Source organism: Culex pipiens, chromosome 1, assembly GCF_016801865.2.
Source record: "Culex pipiens pallens isolate TS chromosome 1, TS_CPP_V2, whole genome shotgun sequence".
In the NCBI taxonomy this organism is placed as follows: Eukaryota; Metazoa; Arthropoda; class Insecta; order Diptera; family Culicidae; genus Culex; species Culex pipiens.
Window position 1 is genome coordinate 79314488 of NC_068937.1, and position 22579 is coordinate 79337066.

The 22579-nt window shown below is 33.7% G+C and overlaps 1 protein-coding gene across 1 annotated transcript; it reads right to left on the reverse strand.

Moving 5' to 3' along the window:
- Positions 1-512: 512 nt before the first annotated feature.
- Positions 513-21344, reverse strand: LOC120430096 (pre-mRNA splicing regulator USH1G-like). Its single transcript, XM_039595184.2, has 7 exons — positions 21222-21344; positions 5034-5319; positions 2166-2309; positions 1882-2103; positions 1152-1820; positions 861-1088; positions 513-799 (listed from the first exon to the last, which is right to left on the reverse strand). Exons 2-7 carry the CDS (start codon positions 5054-5056, stop codon positions 634-636), a joined length of 1452 nt encoding a protein of 483 aa, XP_039451118.1. The 5' UTR covers positions 5057-5319; positions 21222-21344; the 3' UTR covers positions 513-633.
- Positions 21345-22579: the final 1235 nt, after the last annotated feature.

Sequence of the window (22579 nt, forward strand, 5' to 3'; positions counted from 1 at the left end):
CACCGAGGTTAATTTTTCAAAATTGATTTAAAAATCCATTTTAAGCTCTTTGTGGTCGTACAAAAGGCCATTGTACTCAGAAAAATAAGCTTTATCGCTGTAAACAAAAATATCAGCAATCTAAGCTTCATTTTAGGACCCAATTAGATAATTGCGGTGGAGATGCTCTTATAAGCTGAATACTGAGCTAAGAAGGAACGCTGTTAGAAAAATTCTTAAAGTCCTAAAGTCCTAAAGTCCTTTAGTCCTAAAATAAAATCCTTAAGTCCTAAAGTCTTAAATTATTAAATTCTTAAATTCTTAAATTATTAAATTATTAAATTCTTAAATTCTTAAATTCTTAAATTCTTAAATTCTTAAATTCTTAAATTCTTAAATTCTTAAATTCTTAAATTCTTAATTCTTCTCGAGCTCCTTACTAGGTACTAGCCTATAGACTTCGATATAGAGAAAGAATAAATAAAAGAAGGTCAATACAGGCTAAAAACTAAAACCAAAATAAACAAAACAAATCATTTTGCAATAATTTACTTCAATATTTACAAGTAAAAGCCAGATTTCTACACAATAGCAACACACTCGACGGCAGCAGCGCGCTTTTAAATGCACAATCACATGATTCCGTGTCGGCCTTTACAGACGACTGTCCAGAATGGTGCCCGGACTGGAGAGCGCTTCCTTCCGCTCGTGGATCGCGTTGCAGAGCCTTCGATGGGGACCGATCGGCAGCCCGAGCGACTTGATGTCCCCCTCCGTCAGCAGCATCAGCGTCTCCATGTCGATTTCGTTCTTTTGGAAGCTAAAATTAGATGAAATTTTGAGTAAATTTTGTATTTTTTTTTAATAGAAGAAATAAATACATTGGATAGTAATCTTCCAGCTTGAAGGCCGCCAAAAACCGCAGCATGGCTATCGCATCGCTCTCCTCGTTGTCCGAACTGTCCGGTTCGCTTTCCGAGTCCGAGATGACCAGCTGCGAGCGCGGTTTGATCGGGCCGTGCTTTGGTTTGGGTTTCGTCGAGCTGTCCGAGGACTCGTTCGCCGAATGTTCGTTGCCCAGCTGTGCCAGCACGGTGGAAACGGAACGTCTGAAAGTAGGTGAAGACAGGTTGAGTTCTTGAAGTCAAACCCTCAAATTATGGATTCCTCACGTCATAGCAAAGTTCCCCGAGGGTCGGTTGAAGAGACTGGGCCGGCTCTGCAGCAGCACATCGTTCGTCAGGTCGTCGTTCATGTTCGCCAGAAAGTCCGGCTGGCTCACCGATCTCGAAATCGTGTTGAACTTTACGTTCGATCCTCCACTCTCGCTGTCATCGTCGACCTCTTCGTAGCCGTTGGAATCCACGTCGAATACGTCCTTGATGTTGCCTCGTTTGCCGTTGTCTTCCGACGAGGTGAACGTCCCGCAGTACAAAATCTCCGAATCTCTCTGGAGGCCCTGGATCGAGCGGACACTGCGCTTTCCCGTTGACTCCACCTCACCGATTTTGAACCCTCCATTCTCCATCTGTTGTCTCATCTTGGACGCCTCGGCCCGTTTCTTCACCGCTCCCCTCGATCCCGTCATAGTTCCTCCCACGAGGGCACTGAATTTAGTCGAGTTGTGATGTCCGTTGTCCTTGTGGGAGTTCTTCAGGTTACCCTGACTGCCGGACCAAATCTTGTGCTTCAACTTTTGCAGCACGTTTGATGGTCGATGTGGTCTAATCCTGGTGTCGTCATCATTCGTTTGATCACTCTTTTGTTGCTTCTTAGCAAACTCTCGCGCTTTCTTCTCTGACTTCTTCTTTGCCTGCTCCTTCATATCGCGAACCTTTTTCCTTAAAAAATAAATCAAAAAGTTTAATTCCATCTTCGTACCTAACATCTCAAACCTCTCACTTATCAACCACCTCCAGATTCCCAGCCGCCGCGTCCAAATACCGCAAAATGTTGTCCCGATTGTTGATCGCGGCCAAATCCTGCGCACTGTGGTGATCAATATCCAGCGCGTACAGATTCACCCCAAACTGAACCAGAAAGTCCACGCACTGCATGTGGCCCTTGGCGGAGGCCAAGTGCAGCGCCGTGTTGCCAAACTGGTCCGACTTGTCTGGATCACCACTGAAAGATTCAAACGTCCGAGTTAGTCATTTATTCCAGCAAACAAAGAATCCCGCCCTTACCCCCGTCCGACTAGTAGTTTCAGTGCCTCGAGCCGGCCCTCGAAGGCCGCCCACAGCACCGGCGTCATCCCGTCCGAGTCTTTGGAGTTGGCCTCGGCCCGGGTCGTCTCCTTGAGCACGTCCAGCAGGCCATCCTTGGCCGCCCTGGAGGAAAGGGAAATGAATGTTGAAGGCATTAATTTAGGATCATATACTGCTTTTGTAATTTTTTTCAAGAATTTTTTTCAGCTTTCAGTCCGTATAGTTTAAGTTAGATTAAATTAACGAACTCAAAATGATAAACGCAGGCCATTATTTTTAAATAACTAGCTTGACAATATTTGAAGCGAATCTTAACCCGTACACGTAAAAATTCTTAAAATTCCTCAAATTCTTAAAATAATTTGAATTCTTTAACTTTTCAAATACTTTAAATTCTTTAAATTCCATGAATTCTATAAATTCCATAAATTCTTAAAATTCTTAAAATTCTTAAAATTCTTAAAATTTTTAAAATTCTTTAAATTCTTAAAATTTTTAAAATTTTTAAAATTCTTAAAATTCTTAAAATTCTTAAAATTCTTAAAATTCTTAAAATTCTTAAAATTTTTAAAATTCTTAAAATTCTTAAAATTCTTAAAATTCTTAAAATTCTTAAAATTCTTAAAATTCTTAAAATTCTTAAAATTCTTAAAATTCTTAAAATTCTTAAAATTCTTAAAATTCTTAAAATTCTTAAAATTCTTAAAATTCTTAAAATTCTTAAAATTCTTAAAATTCTTAAAATTCTTAAAATTCTTAAAATTCTTAAATTTTTTAAAATTCTTAAAATTCTTAAAATTATTAAAATTCTTAAAATTCTTAAAATTCTTAAAATTCTTAAAATTCTTAAAATTCTTAAAATTCTTAAAATTCTTAAAATTCTTAAAATTCTTAAAATTCTTAAAATTCTTAAAATTCTTAAAATTCTTAAAATTCTTAAAATTCTTAAAATTCTTAAAATTATTAAAATTCTTAAAAATTCTTAAAAATTCTTAAAATTCTTAAAATTCTTAAAATTCTTAAAATTCTTAAAATTCTTAAAATTCTTAAAATTCTTAAAATTCTTAAAATTCTTAAAATTCTTAAAATTCTTAAAATTCTTAAAATTCTTAAAATTCTTAAAATTCTTAAAATTCTTAAAATTCTTAAAATTCTTAAAATTCTTAAAATTCTTAAAATTCTTAAAATTCTTAAAATTCTTAAAATTCTTAAAATTCTTAAAATTCTTAAAATTCTTAAAATTCTTAAAATTCTTAAAATTCTTAAAATTCTTAAAATTCTTAAAATTCTTAAAATTCTTGAAATTCTTAAAATTCTTAAAATTCTTAAAATTCTTAAAATTCTTAAAATTCTTAAAATTCTTAAAATTCTTAAAATTCTTAAAATTCTTAAAATTTTTAAAATTCTTAAAATTCTTAAAACTCTTAATTTTTTTTAATTCTTAAAATTTTTAAAAATTTTAAAATTCTTAAAACTCGTAAAATTTTTTAAACTCTTGGTTTTTTAATTCTTATTTTTTAATTCTTTACATTCTTAAAATTTTATAAAAATTTTAAAATTTTTATATTTTTTTAATTTTTAAATTTCTTTAAATTCTTTTAAAAATATTTTAAACATTTTAATTCTTAAAATTCTATAAATTCTAATTTGTAAATGTGTAAATATAAATTGCAATAGTTTCATGATTCATTGAATGATTTCCTGGTTTGTTTTTGCATTTTCTTCAATTACATTTTTAAATATTTTTTTGTAAGTACTTTGTTTTTTTTTTAAACTAAACTGACCTTGAAAAAACATTGACAATTTTTTGACAATTTTTATTTTTTTTTTATTTTCTGAGAGGTTTTGAGATTTATTTGAAAAATATGTATTTATCATTAAATATAACCGTGTATCACGATTGCGTTACGTTTCTACACTTATCGTTCTTTTTTTTTTAAAAAAGGTTGAAAATATGAGGTTTAAACAATATTTTTTGTGAGTATTGTATTCTCTCAGGCGTAAAAAAATGTAATTGTTTTAAAACATAAAAAAAGATTATGAACAGTAATTTTGATTGAAAATTTTTCGCGTTTTTCTGCGTTAATGAAAAAAAAGTTTCTTGTCATTATGAAACTTATGCAATTATTTTAGAAAAATTGAAAAGAATCACATAATTATTATTTTATTTCAGATATGAAAACATCAATCTTTCAACAAATCCTAAATTATAAACATGTGTTTTTTTTACCAAATAGGTAAGACCGTTGCAAATATTTTTCAAAGTTTTTGTCGCCCCCTCCTTTGAAAATCAAAGGGGGCAAAAAAAACATTTTTCTCAAAAATCTTGAAAATTTTAATAGAAATAGAAGTCTAATCAACTGAAAACAATCTAAAATACCCTATTCTGGATTGACAATCATATTTAGAATGTTTGGGCTCGTTTAAAAATATTTTGAACTTTTATGGAATTTCAATGTACATCACCGCAATTTTTTTTTTCTAGCACATTTTTTTTGTCAACGCAATTTTTGGAACTTTTGATTACAAAACAACTGGACCGATGTGTAATGCATTTCAAAACACTTTTTTCATTGATGTGTTGAAACCGTGGCCTGTAATTTCAATTTTTGAACTTATTTAATAAGAAAATAGTATAAATATCTGAAGCAAACTAAGCTAACATTATTCATAATTTTGTTTAATGAATGACATAAATTAATGATAATTTTTCAGAAGTGTCTCTGACCGCCTAAAAGCGCAACTTTAATTAGTCAACGCATTCAAAATCGCTTCGAAAATCAAACCAGACTTTCACTCTAATAAAATTTAGCACAAAGCAAACAAACAAAAATCCAAATAACTCACCTGTGTATCCGATCCGATGACATCGTTTCCCGTTATCTGCTAGCTCGTCACTTCCGCTTTCATTGAGCCACACTTGGGTCTTGGATTTTTCGACTCAGAGTTTTTTTCACAAAGCAACGTTCGTTCCCATCCCTTCCATCTTTTGCATAATGCTCACAGTCACTTACTTAAGGTATAAGACACTACACGAGACACTCCGCTCCGGTTCACTGCACCGCAACTTTACCGGCTCTGATGAGCGAATTAAAGCTCATCTAACTTCAACACTATATCAGTCGCGCAGAATCTTCGTTGTAAGGGTAAAATAAAATATAAATTCATCAAGTGCTTGTTACGATATACGCTACTGTACTCAAGACGGTGTTGAGCAACGGGCGTTACACATTGGCTGCGATATCACTTTCTTCTGTAAGGTAATCTCGACTACTTGCAAAATGTTCCCTCCTTGCAGTTTGTGATCTTCACTCGATCTCGATAGACATGGACACCCGCGCTAAAACGTGTACCCTACTACGCACTCGTGTTGAACACGTGTGAAATAAGCTGAAACACAACTTGGCTAGCTTGACTGGCTGGTAACATAATTGAACTCTCGAACCATAGGCAAATTAAAATTGAATGCACCGCTAGAAGAGATAATTTCCCGGCTGGAAAAGCCGGGGCCAGAAATGGGCGATTCTCTGGGAAATCGCCTTTGTTTTTCAGGAAAAAAAAATAATTTTTTAACTTTTTAAAGTTTAGCAATTCTTTTGAATTTTGCAAATCGACTTTTCATGATTTTTGTGTTTATTTTCACACTCATTAAGAAAAACATATTTTGGCGAAAAACAAAAAGTTCCTATAGTCTACTAAAATGTAAAACAGCAAAGGCTAAAAGTTGTTTTTATAGTGAGAAAAAAATATTTAAAAAATAAGTATTTTTATCAGATTGTAGCATTTTTCATAACCTGCAAGTTTGCCAACACCTTAAAAAAAAAAATTTCCGAATTTTTAAAATCGCAACTTACAATTCGAAAGGGTTTTTAAATCATAATATTTGGGGCATGCATATTGAAATGTAAATGACCGATTCTTAGCGAAGCTACACCAAAATGTCACTTTTTTCAATTTTCAATGTGGTTTTTAATATGAAAAAAATCATTTTAATTATGATTCAATAATTGCAATGTGCTTTAAATGCGTTTTCTTACCTTAAAAACCAAGAATATTGACCAAATATGGTCTGCAAGCCATTGAACGGGAGAGGAGTTTTTTCATAAATCTGCTCCTTTCGTTGTCCCGTCACGAAAAGAAATGGCTGGCAAAAACTCAAATTTCAACCAATTCTTTCAGTTCAAGGAGCAAAAGATTCGTTTTTTTAATTTGTGATAATGTGTAGAAGAGCAAAAGTTTTAAAAAATCAAACTGGCAAAACTGTAGCGATTTTTGTAGTGTGCCTTTTAAAAGTCCAGTTTTACGATGTTGTCCCGTCACGCTACATTTTTATTTCAGGGGAAGCACAGGTACTTAATGGTTCATTCTGCATGATATTTCTTTGTACACGCAAAAAAAAGCGTTCCCGTAGCCATGAACAAAAAATCACGTATTTAGAAAACAAGCGTGTTCATGGAAACGTGAACAAATTCATGAAATCATGGTACAAAAATCATGAAATCATGATGGGCACTTCATGAAGTTATGAACTAGTTCACGAAGTTGTGATCCATGTTTAAAGCAGAAAAGTTGCGTTATTTTTTAAAGTCGACCGTAACGCTTGGAAACAAAACAGACATGTTTTGACGTGCTGGCCAGCTGATTGGCGGAATGTGCTTGTGCGTTGACTTTTAGAGAAATTTTTCAAGAAGTTTTCTTTGGTAATAAATGTTTGTGCTTGTGGTTTTCGATCGTTCGACTTCTGGAGGCGTGTAGTCCAGGTAAGTTTCGCCAGGGGGAAATGGCCACAAGGGCTCATGCATGAAGGCCGTGGCTTGTTGGGGGAGTCTAGCGAAAAATCACGTTCCAAGGAATAAGTTGAAATTGTGTATGGTGAAAAGCAACGCAGGGAAGGAGTAGGGAAGTTGGGGTTGGAGGAGCATTTCAAACATTTGAAGCATTTCGATAAATTCAAGTACATGTAATGTATTTCAAGTAATTAAGGTTATTCAAGTTTTTGTTTCAATAATTTAAGTAATTCAAGCATTTCAAATAATTATAGTATTCAAAGAAGTCCGATGCAATAAAGTTTTAAAGTTTTTGTCCCACGTCTCTGGCCGGGGTCAAGGAAGGGGGGGGAGGTATTGTGGGCCAAAAATTTAAAATATAGTCTCAACATTTGCATGTCAAAAGTGTTTTCAAATGCATTTTACACTAGGTCAGTTGTTTTGCAATCATTAGTTCTCAAAAAATTAAGATTTTACGAAAACCAAAAATTTTAGCGAATAAAAACTTTTTGCGATTCTAAGCATCTACAATTTTCAAAAAATCATTTTTAAATCAGCCCAAACATGCTAAAAATGCATTTTAAATTAATTTCAGATGATAACACTTAAATTTCCATTGTCATTTTGAAGTAAAATTAAAAATATTTAAAATATTTCAAATATTTAAAATATTTCAAATATTTCAAATATTTCAAATATTTCAAATATTTCAAATATTTCAAATATTTCAAATATTTCAAATATTTCAAATATTTCAAATATTTCAAATATTTCAAATATTTCAAATATTTCAAATATTTCAAATATTTCAAATATTTCAAATATTTCAAATATTTCAAATATTTCAAATATTTCAAATATTTCAAATATTTCAAATATTTCAAATATTTCAAATATTTCAAATATTTCAAATATTTCAAATATTTCAAATATTTCAAATATTTCAAATATTTCAAATATTTCAAATATTTCAAATTTTTCAAATATTTCAAATATTTCAAATATTTCAAATATTTCAAATATTTCAAATATTTCAAATATTTCAAATATTTCAAATATTTCAAATATTTCAAATATTTCGAATATTTCAAATATTTCAAATATAATTTCAAGTATTATTATTTTTTGTATTTTTCTATTTTTGTATTTTTGTATTTTTGTATTTTTGTATTTTTGTATTTTTGTATTTTTGTATTTTTGTATTTTTGTATTTTTATATTTTTGTATTTTTGTATTTTTGTATTTTTGTATTTTTGTATTTTTGTATTTTTGTATTTTTGTATTTTTGTATTTTTGTATTTTTGTATTTTTGTATTTTTGTATTTTTGTATTTTTGTATTTTTGTATTTTTGTATTTTTGTATTTTTGTATTTTTGTATTTTTGTATTTTTGTATTTTTGTATTTTTGTATTTTTGTATTTTTGTATTTTTGTATTTTTGTATTTTTGTATTTTTGTATTTTTGTATTTTTGTATTTTTGTATTTTTGTATTTTTGTATTTTTGTATTTTTGTATTTTTGTATTTTTGTATTTTTGTATTTTTGTATTTTTGTATTTTTGTATTTTTGTATTTTTGTATTTTTGTATTTTTGTATTTTTGTATTTTTGTATTTTTGTATTTTTGTATTTTTATATTTTTGTATTTTTGTATTTTTGTATTTTTGTATTTTTGTATTTTTGTATTTTTGTATTTTTGTATTTTTGTATTTTTGTATTTTTGTATTTTTGTATTTTTGTATTTTTGTATTTTTGTATTTTTGTATTTTTGTATTTTTGTATTTTTGTATTTTTGTATTTTTGTATTTTTGTATTTTTGTATTTTTGTATTTTTGTATTTTTGTATTTTTGTATTTTTGTATTTTTGTATTTTTGTATTTTTGTATTTTTGTATTTTTGTATTTTTGTATTTTTGTATTTTTGTATTTTTGTATTTTTGTATTTTTGTATTTTTGTATTTTTGTATTTTTGTATTTTTGTATTTTTGTATTTTTGTATTTTTGTATTTTTGTATTTTTGTATTTTTGTATTTTTGTATTTTTGTATTTTTGTATTTTTGTATTTTTGTATTTTTGTATTTTTGTATTTTTGTATTTTTGTATTTTTGTATTTTTGTATTTTTGTATTTTTGTATTTTTGTATTTTTGTATTTTTGTATTTTTGTATTTTTGTATTTTTGTATTTTTGTATTTTTGTATTTTTGTATTTTTGTATTTTTGTATTTTTGTATTTTTGTATTTTTGTATTTTTGTATTTTTGTATTTTTGTATTTTTGTATTTTTGTATTTTTGTATTTTTGTATTTTTGTATTTTTGTATTTTTGTATTTTTGTATTTTTGTATTTTTGTATTTTTTTATTTTTGTATTTTTGTATTTTTGTATTTTTGTATTTTTGTATTTTTGTATTTTTGTATTTTTGTATTTTTGTATTTTTGTATTTTTGTATTTTTGTATTTTTGTATTTTTGTATTTTTGTATTTTTGTATTTTTGTATTTTTGTATTTTTGTATTTTTGTATTTTTGTATTTTTGTATTTTTGTATTTTTGTATTTTTGTATTTTTGTATTTTTGTATTTTTGTATTTTTGTATTTTTGTATTTTTGTATTTTTGTATTTTTGTATTTTTGTATTTTTGTATTTTTGTATTTTTGTCTTTTTGTATTTTTGTATTTTTGTATTTTTGTATTTTTGTATTTTTGTATTTTTGTATTTTTGTATTTTTGTATTGCTTTGTATTGTAACTTCTAAGTGACGTTGGGCCATAGTTCGTTGACATTTCTTTAAATAGTCGTAATTTTCAATTTGATGAATTTTGATATGTCACATGACATGGTTCCTTGCAAATTCCGAAGTGTCCCCAAGTGGCACCGGTTACCGGTGACCCGTTCCGGGTTGGCCAGGTTGAACCAGAGAAGGTTGGCATCACTTATGATAGACATAGTTTTTAATTTGATGAAGTTTGATATGTCACTTGACATGGTTCCATGCAAATTCCGAAGTGTCCCCAAGTGGCACCGGTTACCGGTGACCCGTTCCAGATTGGCCAGGTTGAACCAGAGAACGTTGGCATCACTTATAATGGTCATAGTTTTTAATTTCTTTAATTTTGATATGTCACATGCCATGGTTCCTTTCAAATTACGAAGTGTCCCCAAGTGGCCACCGGTTACCGGTGACCCGTTCCGGAGTGGCCAGGTTGGACCACAGAAGGTTGGCATCACTTTTAATGGTCATAGTTTTTAATTTCTTGAATTTTGATATGTCACATGCCATGGTTCCTTGCAAATTCCTAAGTGTCCCCAAGTGGCCACCGGTTACTGGTGACCCGTTCCGGAGTGACTAGGTTGAACCACAGAACGTTGGCATCACTTATAATGGCCATAGTTTATAATTTCTTTAATTTTGATATGTCACATGCCATGGTTCCTTGCAAATTCCGAAGTGTCCCCAAGTGGCCACCGGTTACCGGTGACCCGTTCCAGAGTGGCCAGGTTGAACCAGAGAACGTTGGTATCACTTATAATGGTCATAGTTTATAATTTCTTTAATTTTGATATGTCACATGCCATGGTTCCTTTCAAATTCCGAAGTGTCCCCAAGTGGCCACTGGTTACCGGTGACCCGTTCCGGAGTGGCCAGGTTGGACCACAGAAGGTTGGCATCACTTTTAATGGTCATAGTTTTTAATTTCTTGAATTTTGATATGTCACATGCCATGGTTCCTTGCAAATTCCTAAGTGTCCCCAAGTGGCCACCGGTTACTGGTGACCCGTTCCGGAGTGACTAGGTTGAACCACAGAACGTTGGCATCACTTATAATGGCCATAGTTTATAATTTCTTTAATTTTGATATGTCACATGCCATGGTTCCTTGCAAATTCCGAAGTGTCCCCAAGTGGCCACCGGTTACCGGTGACCCGTTCCAGAGTGGCCAGGTTGAACCAGAGAACGTTGGTATCACTTATAATGGTCATAGTTTATAATTTCTTTAATTTTGATATGTCACATGCCATGGTTCCTTTCAAATTCCGAAGTGTCCCCAAGTGGCCACCGGTTACCGGTGACCCGTTCCGGAGTGGCCAGGTTGGACCACAGAAGGTTGGCATCACTTTTAATGGTCATAGTTTTTAATTTCTTGAATTTTGATATGTCACATGCCATGGTTCCTTGCAAATTCCGAAGTGTCCCCAAGTGGCCACCGGTTACCGGTGACCCGTTCCGCAGTGGCCAGGTTGGACCACAAAAGGTTGGCATCACTTATAATGGTCATAGTTTTTAATTTGATGAATATTGATATGTCACATGCCATGGTTCCTTGCAAATTCCGAAGTGTCCCCAAGTGGCCACCGGTTACCGGTGACCCGTTCCGGAGTGGCCAGGTTGGACCACAGAAGGTTGGCATCACTTATAATGGTCATAGTTTTTAATTTGATGAAGTTTGATATGTCACTTGACATGGTTCCATGCAAATTCCGAAGTGTCCCCAAGTGGCCACCGGTTACCGGTGACCCGTTCCGGAGTGGCCAGGTTGGACCACAGAAGGTTGGCATCACTTAGAATGGACATAGTTTTTAATTTGATGAAGTTTGATATGTCACTTGACATGGTTCCATGCAAATTCCGAAGTGTCCCCAAGTGGCACCGGTGACCCGTTCCGGAGTGGCCAGGTTGGACCAGGTTCCGTCGGCATTGCTCCAATAAAGCAGGTTCTCGGTATCTTTCATCTGCGGCCAAAAAATCCAAATTCGGTTGAATTATCTAATTTTGGTATGCGAATAACTGATTGCAAATAAATAAATCCGTACCCGGGCCAAAATTAAACAGTTCATCACGTAATAATTGAATGATACCCTGCAACTGTCACTTTTCCGTTAAATGATTTCTGAACGTTCTTCGCCTCTGTTTCAAAGCTGTGGCAACGCCCACAAAATTTCTCCGAAGGAAAATTTCATGCTTTTTGTTCGCATGAGCGTGAACAAATGTATGATTTGTTTCCTGTTACCATGAACGAAGTTTATAAATACGAGAACAGGAAAAACGTAACCAGACCTGGCGTTACGGTTTTTCGTGAACAAACGTTCATGGAAATCGGTTGCAAACATGCATTTGTTCACGGTGCAAAATCTTATCATAAAATTTGCTTTGTTTCCATTTTCATGGTACGTTGTTCACGTTTACGGGAACGGACTTTTTTGCGTGTAGGAAAATCAATTATCTTTCCAAATATGTAATAACATTGGGGGGTTTCTTCATTTATTTTGCCACTACAGCCAGAACGCTGGAAAAAACTTGGGATTTTTTTTAAAAGGAGCCGAAGAATCGGTCAAATAGTGATTTCAAAATTCTGAAAAAAAAATTAAGACGGTTGAAATTTTTTTAAACATGTTTCATGTTTTGAAAATCTGATCAATGGTTTTCAAAATATCACAAATTGAAAATTGGGGGTCAATTTTGTAAGGTTATATCTCAGCAACTAAAAGTTGGATCAACAATGTCAAAAAATGAACATTGTGGAGAATTTTCTCAGCTTTTCTAATAATGTTTTTCAAAGATGGACGTATATACACATTTTTAAAATTAAAATATACACTATAGCTATAGCTCAAAACGGTGCACTTTAACAAAATGAAACAAAGGTACTTTTCGATTCAGAATTCATTTTGATATCTATAATTTACTTTTGATTTTTTAGTTTTTTTTTTTGTGGGTATTTCGATACTTAAAAAAACGTTTTTTTTTCAAAAAAAAATCATAACTTAGCTAAAAACAAAACGTCCTTCATACCCTATGGCTCAAAAATTAGCACTTTTGTCTACTAAAACATATAAAAAATTGAAAAAAATAATTAGAAGATGTAAAATTTGTCAAAATCCTTTCTCGAAGTACAGATTTTCAAATGCTTTCATAGCACTTTTCTATGGACAGCCCCCAAATTTGTATGAAGAGTCGTTGTTATGGTTTCGTTTGAGCAACCTGCCAAAAATGTATGGAATTTCGTAATTTTTGTTTTCGTGGATCAAATTTACTTTTTGCCCAGGTATTTAAAAACGTGGGTTTTATAGAAAACCTAGATGTATGGGTATCAAAAGATCGGAAATTTTATGCCCTTTCTGATGCCACATAGGTTGACTTGTGAATTGTGGACCGGTTCAGATGCCGGCGGATTTTCCGACGACGTAATTCCGGGTTGGTACGAAATTCCATCGAAAAATCTATTCTATCGATACAAATACCCCCAAAACGGTGTTATACCCACTCCAACATGTTTACTAAGCAAATCTATGGTAATATATTGACATTTACTTGAATTAAAAGTTTGCAAAATTAAGTTAAGATAAGTTTTATATAGAATTTCGAGAGTTATATAAACTTTTATACTAAGTAGTTAGTAAACTTTATATTCAATCCAAATTATTTTTTTAATCAGTCAAGGATGCCTATTTGGAGTTGGGAGACTGGATTTATGGTGATTTGTCAACAAATAACATTATTTATGTTAATTTTTCGAAAGGTGTACAAACTTTTTTTGCACCTTTTTTATTTTCGTAATAGTATTTGTTATATAACTTTTTATAGAAATCAACTTTTCATGAGCTTTTTCTAGCAAAATGTCTGGCATGAGTTTCTGAACAAAACATAGTACTAGGTTTCTGTCAACATTAAATTGTTTAGATGTTTCATCACAATATGCGCATAGTGCCCAAGGGGTGTAAATACTTTTTTTACATACTGTAAGTGTATTTAAGTTGACTTTTTCATGGATTTCGAGGTTGCATGTATGAGAAAATCATGAAAAATCGATTCTATCATTTTTAAAAGGGCGTAACTCGAAAACTGGTACGACAAACAATTTCATATTTCACTCAGAGCCTCTGAGTCAGAGGTGCTCTAAGGTCATACCAATCGAATGGTGTATAAATCTGGGTGGGTGAATGGGTGTTTATTTTATAATAACGGTATTTTGGACACCGTGCTACAACTTTACCGAAGACATCAATTTGATCAGAAAGTTCCTTCTCAAAATACAAATTTCGAATGTTTATATGCCAATTTATTTTGTACGACGGCCCGCACAATGGAGTACCCGACGCGATTGGTAGTGAGCAATGTATTTCTTATGGAGCGAACTGTCAAACTACCACTCGAATCGGGTATTCCATTGGAAACTTGTATGGAAAACGAATGATACTAAATAGCTTCTCTTGACATAGGGAATGCGTCGACAAAGTTTTAGCCATATCAAGAAATACAAAGAAAGTCGATTTGTGAAAACGTAATGGTTTGCATAAAACTCAAAATCTTGCAAATTCACGTTTTCGCCTTTCTGACTAATTTTAATCTTGTCTTATTTTTGAACATAATAAAACTTCCGAATCTTCAGAGAACCACTCAAATGAGAAGGTAAACAAACACAACAGCCCCCCAAAGCATATCGGCGAGGCATTAGAGTTACTGTTAAAACTAACAAAAAAAGCACCATTCTTTTTGCCCGACTGTATTCAAACGATCTCACACCTCCCTGCGGCCGCCAGATCGTTGTTTGCGAGCGCTCGTTTAATCCGGATGGAAAATCATGCCCCAGACTTGTCGTGTTTAATAGCACTAATTTATTCGCGAAATCTCGTTTCGATCGTTGCGCTGGCGGGTAGCCACATTTTGGGGTTTGTTTTGAGTCTGTGTAGTGTATAGTTTCAGCGTAACGGACTGTCGATGATCTATTTCGCTTTTTGGTTTATGGTCAAGCCATGGTTCGCGCAAGGGGAAACGCCTCGAGATTAGTCGCTTTCCAAATGCTGTTAAGTAATCAGATCAGCGTTCTCAATTAAGAGACAAATTTCGATTGATGTTTTATGACAAAGTGAGGGAGCCATAACCTCACTCACGGACTCTGGCTACGATTGTAATTACAGCGTGAAATGGTAATAAACCTTCGGAGCATAACTGATGAAAATTTGCATGAAAATAGCCACGAAAAGGTTGAAACGGGCGCAATATATGGGGTTCCAATAATTGCAAGTCCCTTTTGTTGGGGAAGCCAGACAGGTTTCAGATGATATAATTTGATTGTGCGACTAATAAAGTTGAATCAACTTGCTATTCAGGTTTTGTTTCCAGTTTGCCAAATGTTATAATCATGCTTTCAAATCGTTTCACAATCACAATCATCAGGTGGCTAGAGGTTTACAAAGCGTTTGAAATTGCTGTTTTTTTTTTAATTGAAATTGGAGAATACTACTCAACAGTTATAAAAATAAAACAGAAATTTCCAAACTGATTCAAAAAGAATAGACAGCTAAAAACGTAATTTGAATAATTGTGACCAAAACACCTGTCTATTTGACACTGATTTCTCCACCAGAGCAATTGATATTTTGCACTCATTTTCCAACAAATTTGGACAAATTGGTCTGCAAAGCAGCTTTGCTTTGGCGCGCGCTCACACACACACACGAGACATGCAATGATACAATTTCTTTCTCGAATCAAGCAAAGTAGATGAAAAAAAAACTCCCAGCAAAACCTGTTTCCTTTCCCAAGCCACCCGCCGGCATCGGTTCCCATTTCGTGCCCGTCCGTAAGTAATCCATCACTCATCCGGAGCCATTATGGAGTGCCTACACGGCCGCTTATGCGATAAATGTGCACGATCAACAGCGTACATTGTACATGAGCCACAGAGACCATGCCTGTTGAAGCCTTCCGGGGCCACAATTTGCCAAAAAAACTGAAAGCACTCCCCCGAAAACACTCTCTGTTCTGGTGGTCAGACGTGCACGTTTTTGGGTAGGGTGACCAACTTTCAAAAAAACATATTAATCTTTTGATTTAAATTTGTAACAAAATGTTGAAGTTGAAATTACAAAATTTTCACACAAATTTTCCTGGAAACCCTAATTATTCATACAAATGAATATTGTAGGGTAATTACGGTTCTGACTGGCAGCGCACATGATGACGTTGCAACTCACTTTCCGCACTCCGAACTGTTCGTCTAGAGAGAGGAACCACAATGAAAGAGCCGGGTTCCTCGCCGGTTGTGTTTGGGAAACTGTTGGTCAATTTTTCAGTTTATTTTGGTTTCCTCTTTTCTTTTCAGAATGTTGACTCATTGGGCTCAAATTTTCACCAAAAACATTAGACTATAGCCGACCGTTGGGTTTGGGACAAGTTCAACATAAAAATTGGACCCATAGTACAATGTGGTGAGCTCATTGACACCACCGCGGTTAATTCGCGGAAGAGGGGTTCGTCCAGGTTATGTCGCCGTCGAGCCGCTGGAATGGTTTTGTTACTTGTGGTCATTATTCGTGCACTGAAAGGGAGGCAGATCGTAGATAAGGCTAATTTCGGTTGTTCAAACGATTTCGTATTAAAGTGGTCTTCGTGTGGCTTTATAATTACAATTGCTGTGAAAATTTCAGTGCAAAATTTTATTTCATGTTTTTGATATCTCGTAAACTTTTTTCATTATTTGGATTCTTGATGTTACAAAAATTAAACCATCATGCTTATTTCGATTTTGAAGTCGTCTGTTTTCGCCGTGTCCATGACGAAGGGCGATGATAAAAACGAAAATTTGAAAAAAGAAATAATTTAATGCCGGGACCCGTGGTGTAGGGGTAAGCGTAGTTGCCTCTCACCCAGTCGACCTGGGTTTGATCCTAAAAGGTCCCGGTGGCCAAGGGCTTTTTTTTAAGTTATTGACAAACAGTCAACCAAAATCTCACTTTTTTGATGACAGTTTAGGGCATTGATGTCTTCGGCAAAGTTTTAGACAAGTTGTTGAAGAGCGACAAACATTCTGAATTGATTAAGAATGGAAATGGAAATTACTTTATTTCAATGAAAAAAAAAAATACATTTTAATTCATAATATTTTAGGCCTAAACATGCTTTCACTCATCATGTTAGAATGTTTGTCGTGTGTTTTTCATAAAAAATGTATTTACTATAAACATCAATCACTTACCCAATAATTTACCGATTGTTACCTCGTTTTCAATATGATTACTTATTAAAATAATAATTAAATTTATTAAAAACTGTCAAATCAACAGACACCGAAAGACATCGTCGGCTGTGTGCTATCTTGTGACAACGACCATTTAGTACTTTTCGAGAAAATCGATTTTTAAAGTTTGATGATAAATATTTTCAAAACTATTAATGATAGAGTCAAACTTTTTGAAGCAATCGGTTCGAGTACTATCGCTTAACAAACGCTCCAAGTTTCAACTAATTCGGTTACACCAGTTAGAAGATACAGTAAATTATGTAAACAAAAATCTGAAAAGCACGTGTCACAAGTGTGTTTCGAATGTAAAATTGTACTACGTGTCACAAATGTGCACAGAATTTCCATACAAACTAAAATAGACTTAAATCAATAGTTTAACCGACTTAATCAGTATATTTTCAAAAACAAAAGATTGCATTGCCTTCAGAAAATGTGTATCAACATAAATTTGTGAAAAACAAGAAAATTTTTCCACATTTTCCAACACCATGTATGACGTGTCACAAGTGTGCACGATCATTTTGATGATAAATTGGTCTATGTCACAAGTGTGTATTGCGATATCCGGGAAACGGAAGCGAGTTTCCAAAATCGGATTAAAGCATCTTGTAGCGTTTGTTATGTATAGCAAAACGTCATCATTAACTCATTTTCGACCAAAATGGTCTATGTCACAAGATAGCACACAGCTGACGACATGGAAACGGAAATGTAGTTGAAAATGTGAACTTTCAGATGCTTTGTTTGGTTTTGCGCCAAAATGTGCCATTTTGAAAACACATAAACTTGAAAATATGCTCAAAATCACTTTAAAAAATAATTATAAATCCTCAATAAAAGGCTTATAACATTTGGCTGTCTTAGACCGCTAAAATGCTAAACTTTTGAATAATCACCAAAAAAGTTCTTTTTTGATCATTTTTTGCAAAAATGTCGTATATCTCGTGTAGATCAAAGGCTAGAAATTTAGCTTCTTCGAAAAACTTTTATGAAATTATCTCCTCTACAACTTTGCCAAAGATACAAAAGCCCTAAAACGTCACACAACACTTTGCCAAAGATACAAAAGCCCTAAAACGTCACACAACAAATTTAGATTTTGGTTGACACCCTGGAATGTCATCACCCTGGATTTTAATAACTTTAAAATATAGCACAACAACTCCCAAGACACCATTCGGCTAGGACGTCAAATAAAGGAGTTAACAATTTGTTCCTCTTAATTTTTTGCGTGAGTTCTATTCTCGTACCGGGATGGTGAAGTAAAAAAAACATAGAAATTTCACTTATTCGAAATTTGACTAATGCTCAAAATATTTCTGTTTGCTTCTAATTTCATTCAAATTTTGCTGTTTTCTGAAAAAGGGGCAAACATAATCTATGAAAAATATTTGCAACGGTCCCTTTAAACTCATGAACTTATAATACAGCCTGATTAAAACACGATGTTTTTGAACATTTTACTAAATCGGTCCTAGCTCGATGATTTTGTACAAAATTGTGGTCATTCATAATTTTTTTTTAATTAAACAAAAATCGTAAGAAATTATTTACAAGGAACTAGATAACCTTCAAATTCGTATTAAAAAAAAGTTTAACAAAATCGTAAAACCGAAAGAAAATCATATCATGAATCTGTGCACGTATATTCAACTTATGCTCCAAATATAAGACAGGGATATCAGACTTTAAAATATTTTGCCTTATTCGTATTTAAGCAACATTGTTTTTAAGTTTTGTTTTGTTTTTTATTTGACTCAAATTATTACATCAAATGTTCAATGTTGAAAATATAAACTAGTAAGATTTTTTTAGAATTTTTGAAAACAACTTTTTTGCAATTCCGTCGTGAAACTACTTACTTTTCCTGTCATTCTTGAACGACGAAATAGCCTACTTTTCTGTACCAAAAATAACAGAATCGAATAGCAACACTTTTCAAAATAAATGCTGAAAAGTTCTACTTTTCAGCACTGAAATTTTTTGATTTAAACGATTTATTGACAAAATACATGAAAATTCGACTTAAAATTTCACTCAATGGGTGTTTTTCGAAATTGCAAAAATGTTGTATGGAACTCGTTGCAAAACTTGATTTTTTCAGCACTCGTCGTATTTATCCAACTCGGTGAACCTCGTTGGATAAATGTACGACTCGTGCTGAAAAAATCATCTTTTTGCAACTTGTTGCATAAACTACTATTATCCACACGAAATAACTAAATCGAAATTTAATACTTTTAGATACAAGGACTTTAAAGTTCTAATTTTCAGCACTCAAATGGTTTCTATAAAGTTTGACTTTTCAGCACTTGTTTTAGTTACTCTTTTCAATATTATTTTGATTTGAACGTTGAACTGACTTAACACAAGATCGTTCGACTTAAATCCTCTTTCAAAGGGTGTTTTTAGGAATAAAAAAACTGTTGTTTGCAACTCGTTGCATTGTTTATTGTAACTTTGCCAATTTTTTTAGGGGTCAACTTTGGCTGTGTTTTTTCTAACATTTCCTTTATTTTAAATAAAAAGAAGTACGCCGTATTTTTTGTAGGGTCCCAGACTATGCCTCTACGCATTTTTTACAATTTAAATGATAATGGTGCCGTACTATAACAGAAAAACAAGCAAAAAATTGAAAAAGTGACTGTACAAACATGAAAAAATTACAAATTACAAACATGAAAAAAACGTTATGATAGAAGGTGGCTCCTGAACCCGGGAAAAATAAAAACTTCGAAAAAAAAATTTGGTCCGTAGAGGGTTAAGACGCAAATGACTTTCGGAGCCAATTTTTTGCATCGTTTGATAGGTAATGCAAAAATCGTACCAATCATTCAAAATTCAACATAAAATTACCTAATAATGAGGAAAATGCATCAAAAGTTATGTTTTGCATGAGATTTGATGAATTTAATCTATATTTATTTTTATTTTAACAGAGTTTGCTACTAACATATTTAACATGACATAATTTGTTATATTCTGAATGCAAACTAATTCAAGCCTCAAAAGCCCTGCATTACGCACTTTGTGCTCACATTAAAATCACTCCCAAATCAGCCACCTCCAGAGGTGCACACTTGAGCGTGCGCGCACAACTTAAAACGGTGTTTTGTCGGAATAATCAAAGAGCCATTTGGTGTGCTGGGTTTAAAGCAGCAACAGCAGCAATTGAAGCCATTTTTCCGTTTCAGTAATTCTCGCACTCGCCCGCAAGATGTGTGTCTGTAGGTGCCCAAATAGCGATACTTTGTTCCAACATCTTACTGTAGATTAGATCTTTCGTAGATTGGGATTTGATTAGGTGGAGTCGATTAATTGAAAAGTTTAGTTTTGACTGCCAAAATTCTGCCAATTCTTTCAAAATTATGCAATTTCCAGATAATCGAGATTGTACTGTACTGGTATGAGCATATTCAGTATTGGGGGAGGTGGTGCAACTTTCCAACCTGATCTTTGCGCGGTTAGCGCTAATAACCAGTACTGCTATTCTACAAACGCTCTCGAGCCTCAAGTCTGACCAACCAATCTGAATGGGAATACAAGTATGGTTCGTTCGCACCGTAGTGCAGAGTTGGGTGTTACATTTCAGCTTGCGTTTTTTCGGCACTCCAAGTACACTCAAGTACGAGCTGAGTTGACAGAAACTTGACGGCGGTCCATGTTCATGACATCAGCGAAGGATTGTTGTAACGACGCCAGCGGCGATGTTCTCTGTCCACTCTTCTGTCACCTGGGAAAGCGATATCGCAGCCAATCACTATCAGGTGGTCGTTGGGTCGATATCTAATGAGTAATTCACGTTTCAATGGGGCCGCTTATCGCTGTACTCAATTGCGGACAGGACGGTGATGATAAGATAACAAACGGTTCTGTCCTGTCCGTGAAGGTAGCCAAAACTAAACACTTGAATCACTGAAGCGGATGGTCAATTTGGTACGTTCTCGAACGCGGTCACGCGTGCAAGGCCGCATTCTTCCTTAAAACACCCCCGTTGAACAAACACTCAATTGAGGCGACTTGAATTGGTCACTAATTTTTTGGGGCTGAACGTTCACCAAAGCACTTGTGAACGCGTTTTTTTTGCAATCTGCACTTCACCGCCGCAGAACAAAAGCAACCCGAGACAGTGGTCAACACTACTCCGACTATCGGACAACTAAGGCGTCTCTTTCAACGTGTAACCATTATTCCTCCCTAACTATAACAATAACAAGACACAATTAAGCCGCGATCAACACTTGTCGCTCGTACCGTAGATATACAAAGGACAGAGTCGGCGATCAGCACGAAGAAGAGGAGTCCAAACGAGCCAGCTGCAAATTCCACCGTGTGTCTACGTTCCACGCGTCCCGAACCGAAACTAGAAGAGACTCTCTTTGCAACACTTCCATGAACCTGCACACGGCGGGTTTGTCGCTGTATGAGTTTGCTCAGGTGTAATAATACCACCGACCGATTGGTTGATGGTGGTGTGTGAGCGCGGAAGAGAACGATCGTACACAGTGGCTGTGGCTGGAAAAGGGGCATGAACTCGGACGGACCTGTATACGGGCAGCTGGAACCAAAACCAGTGGGCCGGTTCGGTTGGTTGGTAGACTTTGCGAATGTCTGCATGGTGTGCTCTGGGAACAAGCAAAGCACTAATACACGAGTGTTGAGGTTTGAAGCAGAAAGCAAAGCAGCTTAGGATTGATATAAAGCTTTGCAAGGGTTGATATAAGCTTTTTATAGCGAACAGGTGTGGAGTAGAAGCTTGTGAAACATTCATCCCACATATTCGGAACAGTTTAAGATCGGCCAATGTTCAAAAAATCATAGAGAATCGATAATTGAACATAATTATTTGTTTTAAGCTTCATTTGAAAGCTTTTGTTGTGATCTATTGAGCTACGTTTCGAACAACTACAAATATTAAATTTGGGATAAATTTAGGCGATTTAAAAAAAAACAAATATTAAAAAAATAATAAAGTTAAATTTCAGATTATCTAAATAATCCAAAGGCAAAAATAACAGTTTGAACTCTTGATTAAACGTCATCGCAAAACTATGTAAGTATTTTGGAACAAAACTTATTTTTTTCAGCACTCCTCGTTTTTATCAAACTCGGTGAACCTCGGTGAAATGTACGACTCGTGCTGAAAAAATCTTCTTTTTGCAACTTGTTGCATAAACTACTTCTTTGATACCTCTTAATAAATATGAGCAATTCTCCCCAAAATCCGAAAATGGATTTTATTTGTATTTTTTTTTATTACTTAGCTGAAACCTTGTGGGGGCCTTCCCTATGACCAAAAAAGCCATTCTGTGTCATTGGTTCACCCATACAAGTCTCCATAATGCTTCATCCGCTGTCCATACAGGAATGGTACCGTAAAACGGGGTGACTTTGATAGCCGGGGTGACTTTGATAGGTTTGCGATTTTTCCGCAAAATGAAGAGCACAATTAAAATACGTAAGGAACGGTTCAGAAACATACTGACCGTGGTAGAGAAGTGTTCAAAGTACCTCAAGGAGAACTCTTCATGAATTTTTGAAAAGTTTATAAAGTTAGTTAACTATAGTTAAGAAAATGTTAATGGAAGTCATTATTTTAAACTTCTCTGAAC

Bases quoted from the DNA above. Each gene is read 5' to 3' on its own strand.
- LOC120430096 (XM_039595184.2), bottom strand. From the start codon at position 5,056: ATGTCATCGGATCGGATACACAG. The intron at 1,821-1,881 runs GTGAGAGGTTTG...TTATTTTTTAAG, and splicing joins AATCTGGAGGTGGTTGATAA to GAAAAAGGTTCGCGATATGA. The intron at 1,089-1,151 runs GTGAGGAATCCA...ACCTACTTTCAG, and splicing joins TCGGGGAACTTTGCTATGAC to ACGTTCCGTTTCCACCGTGC.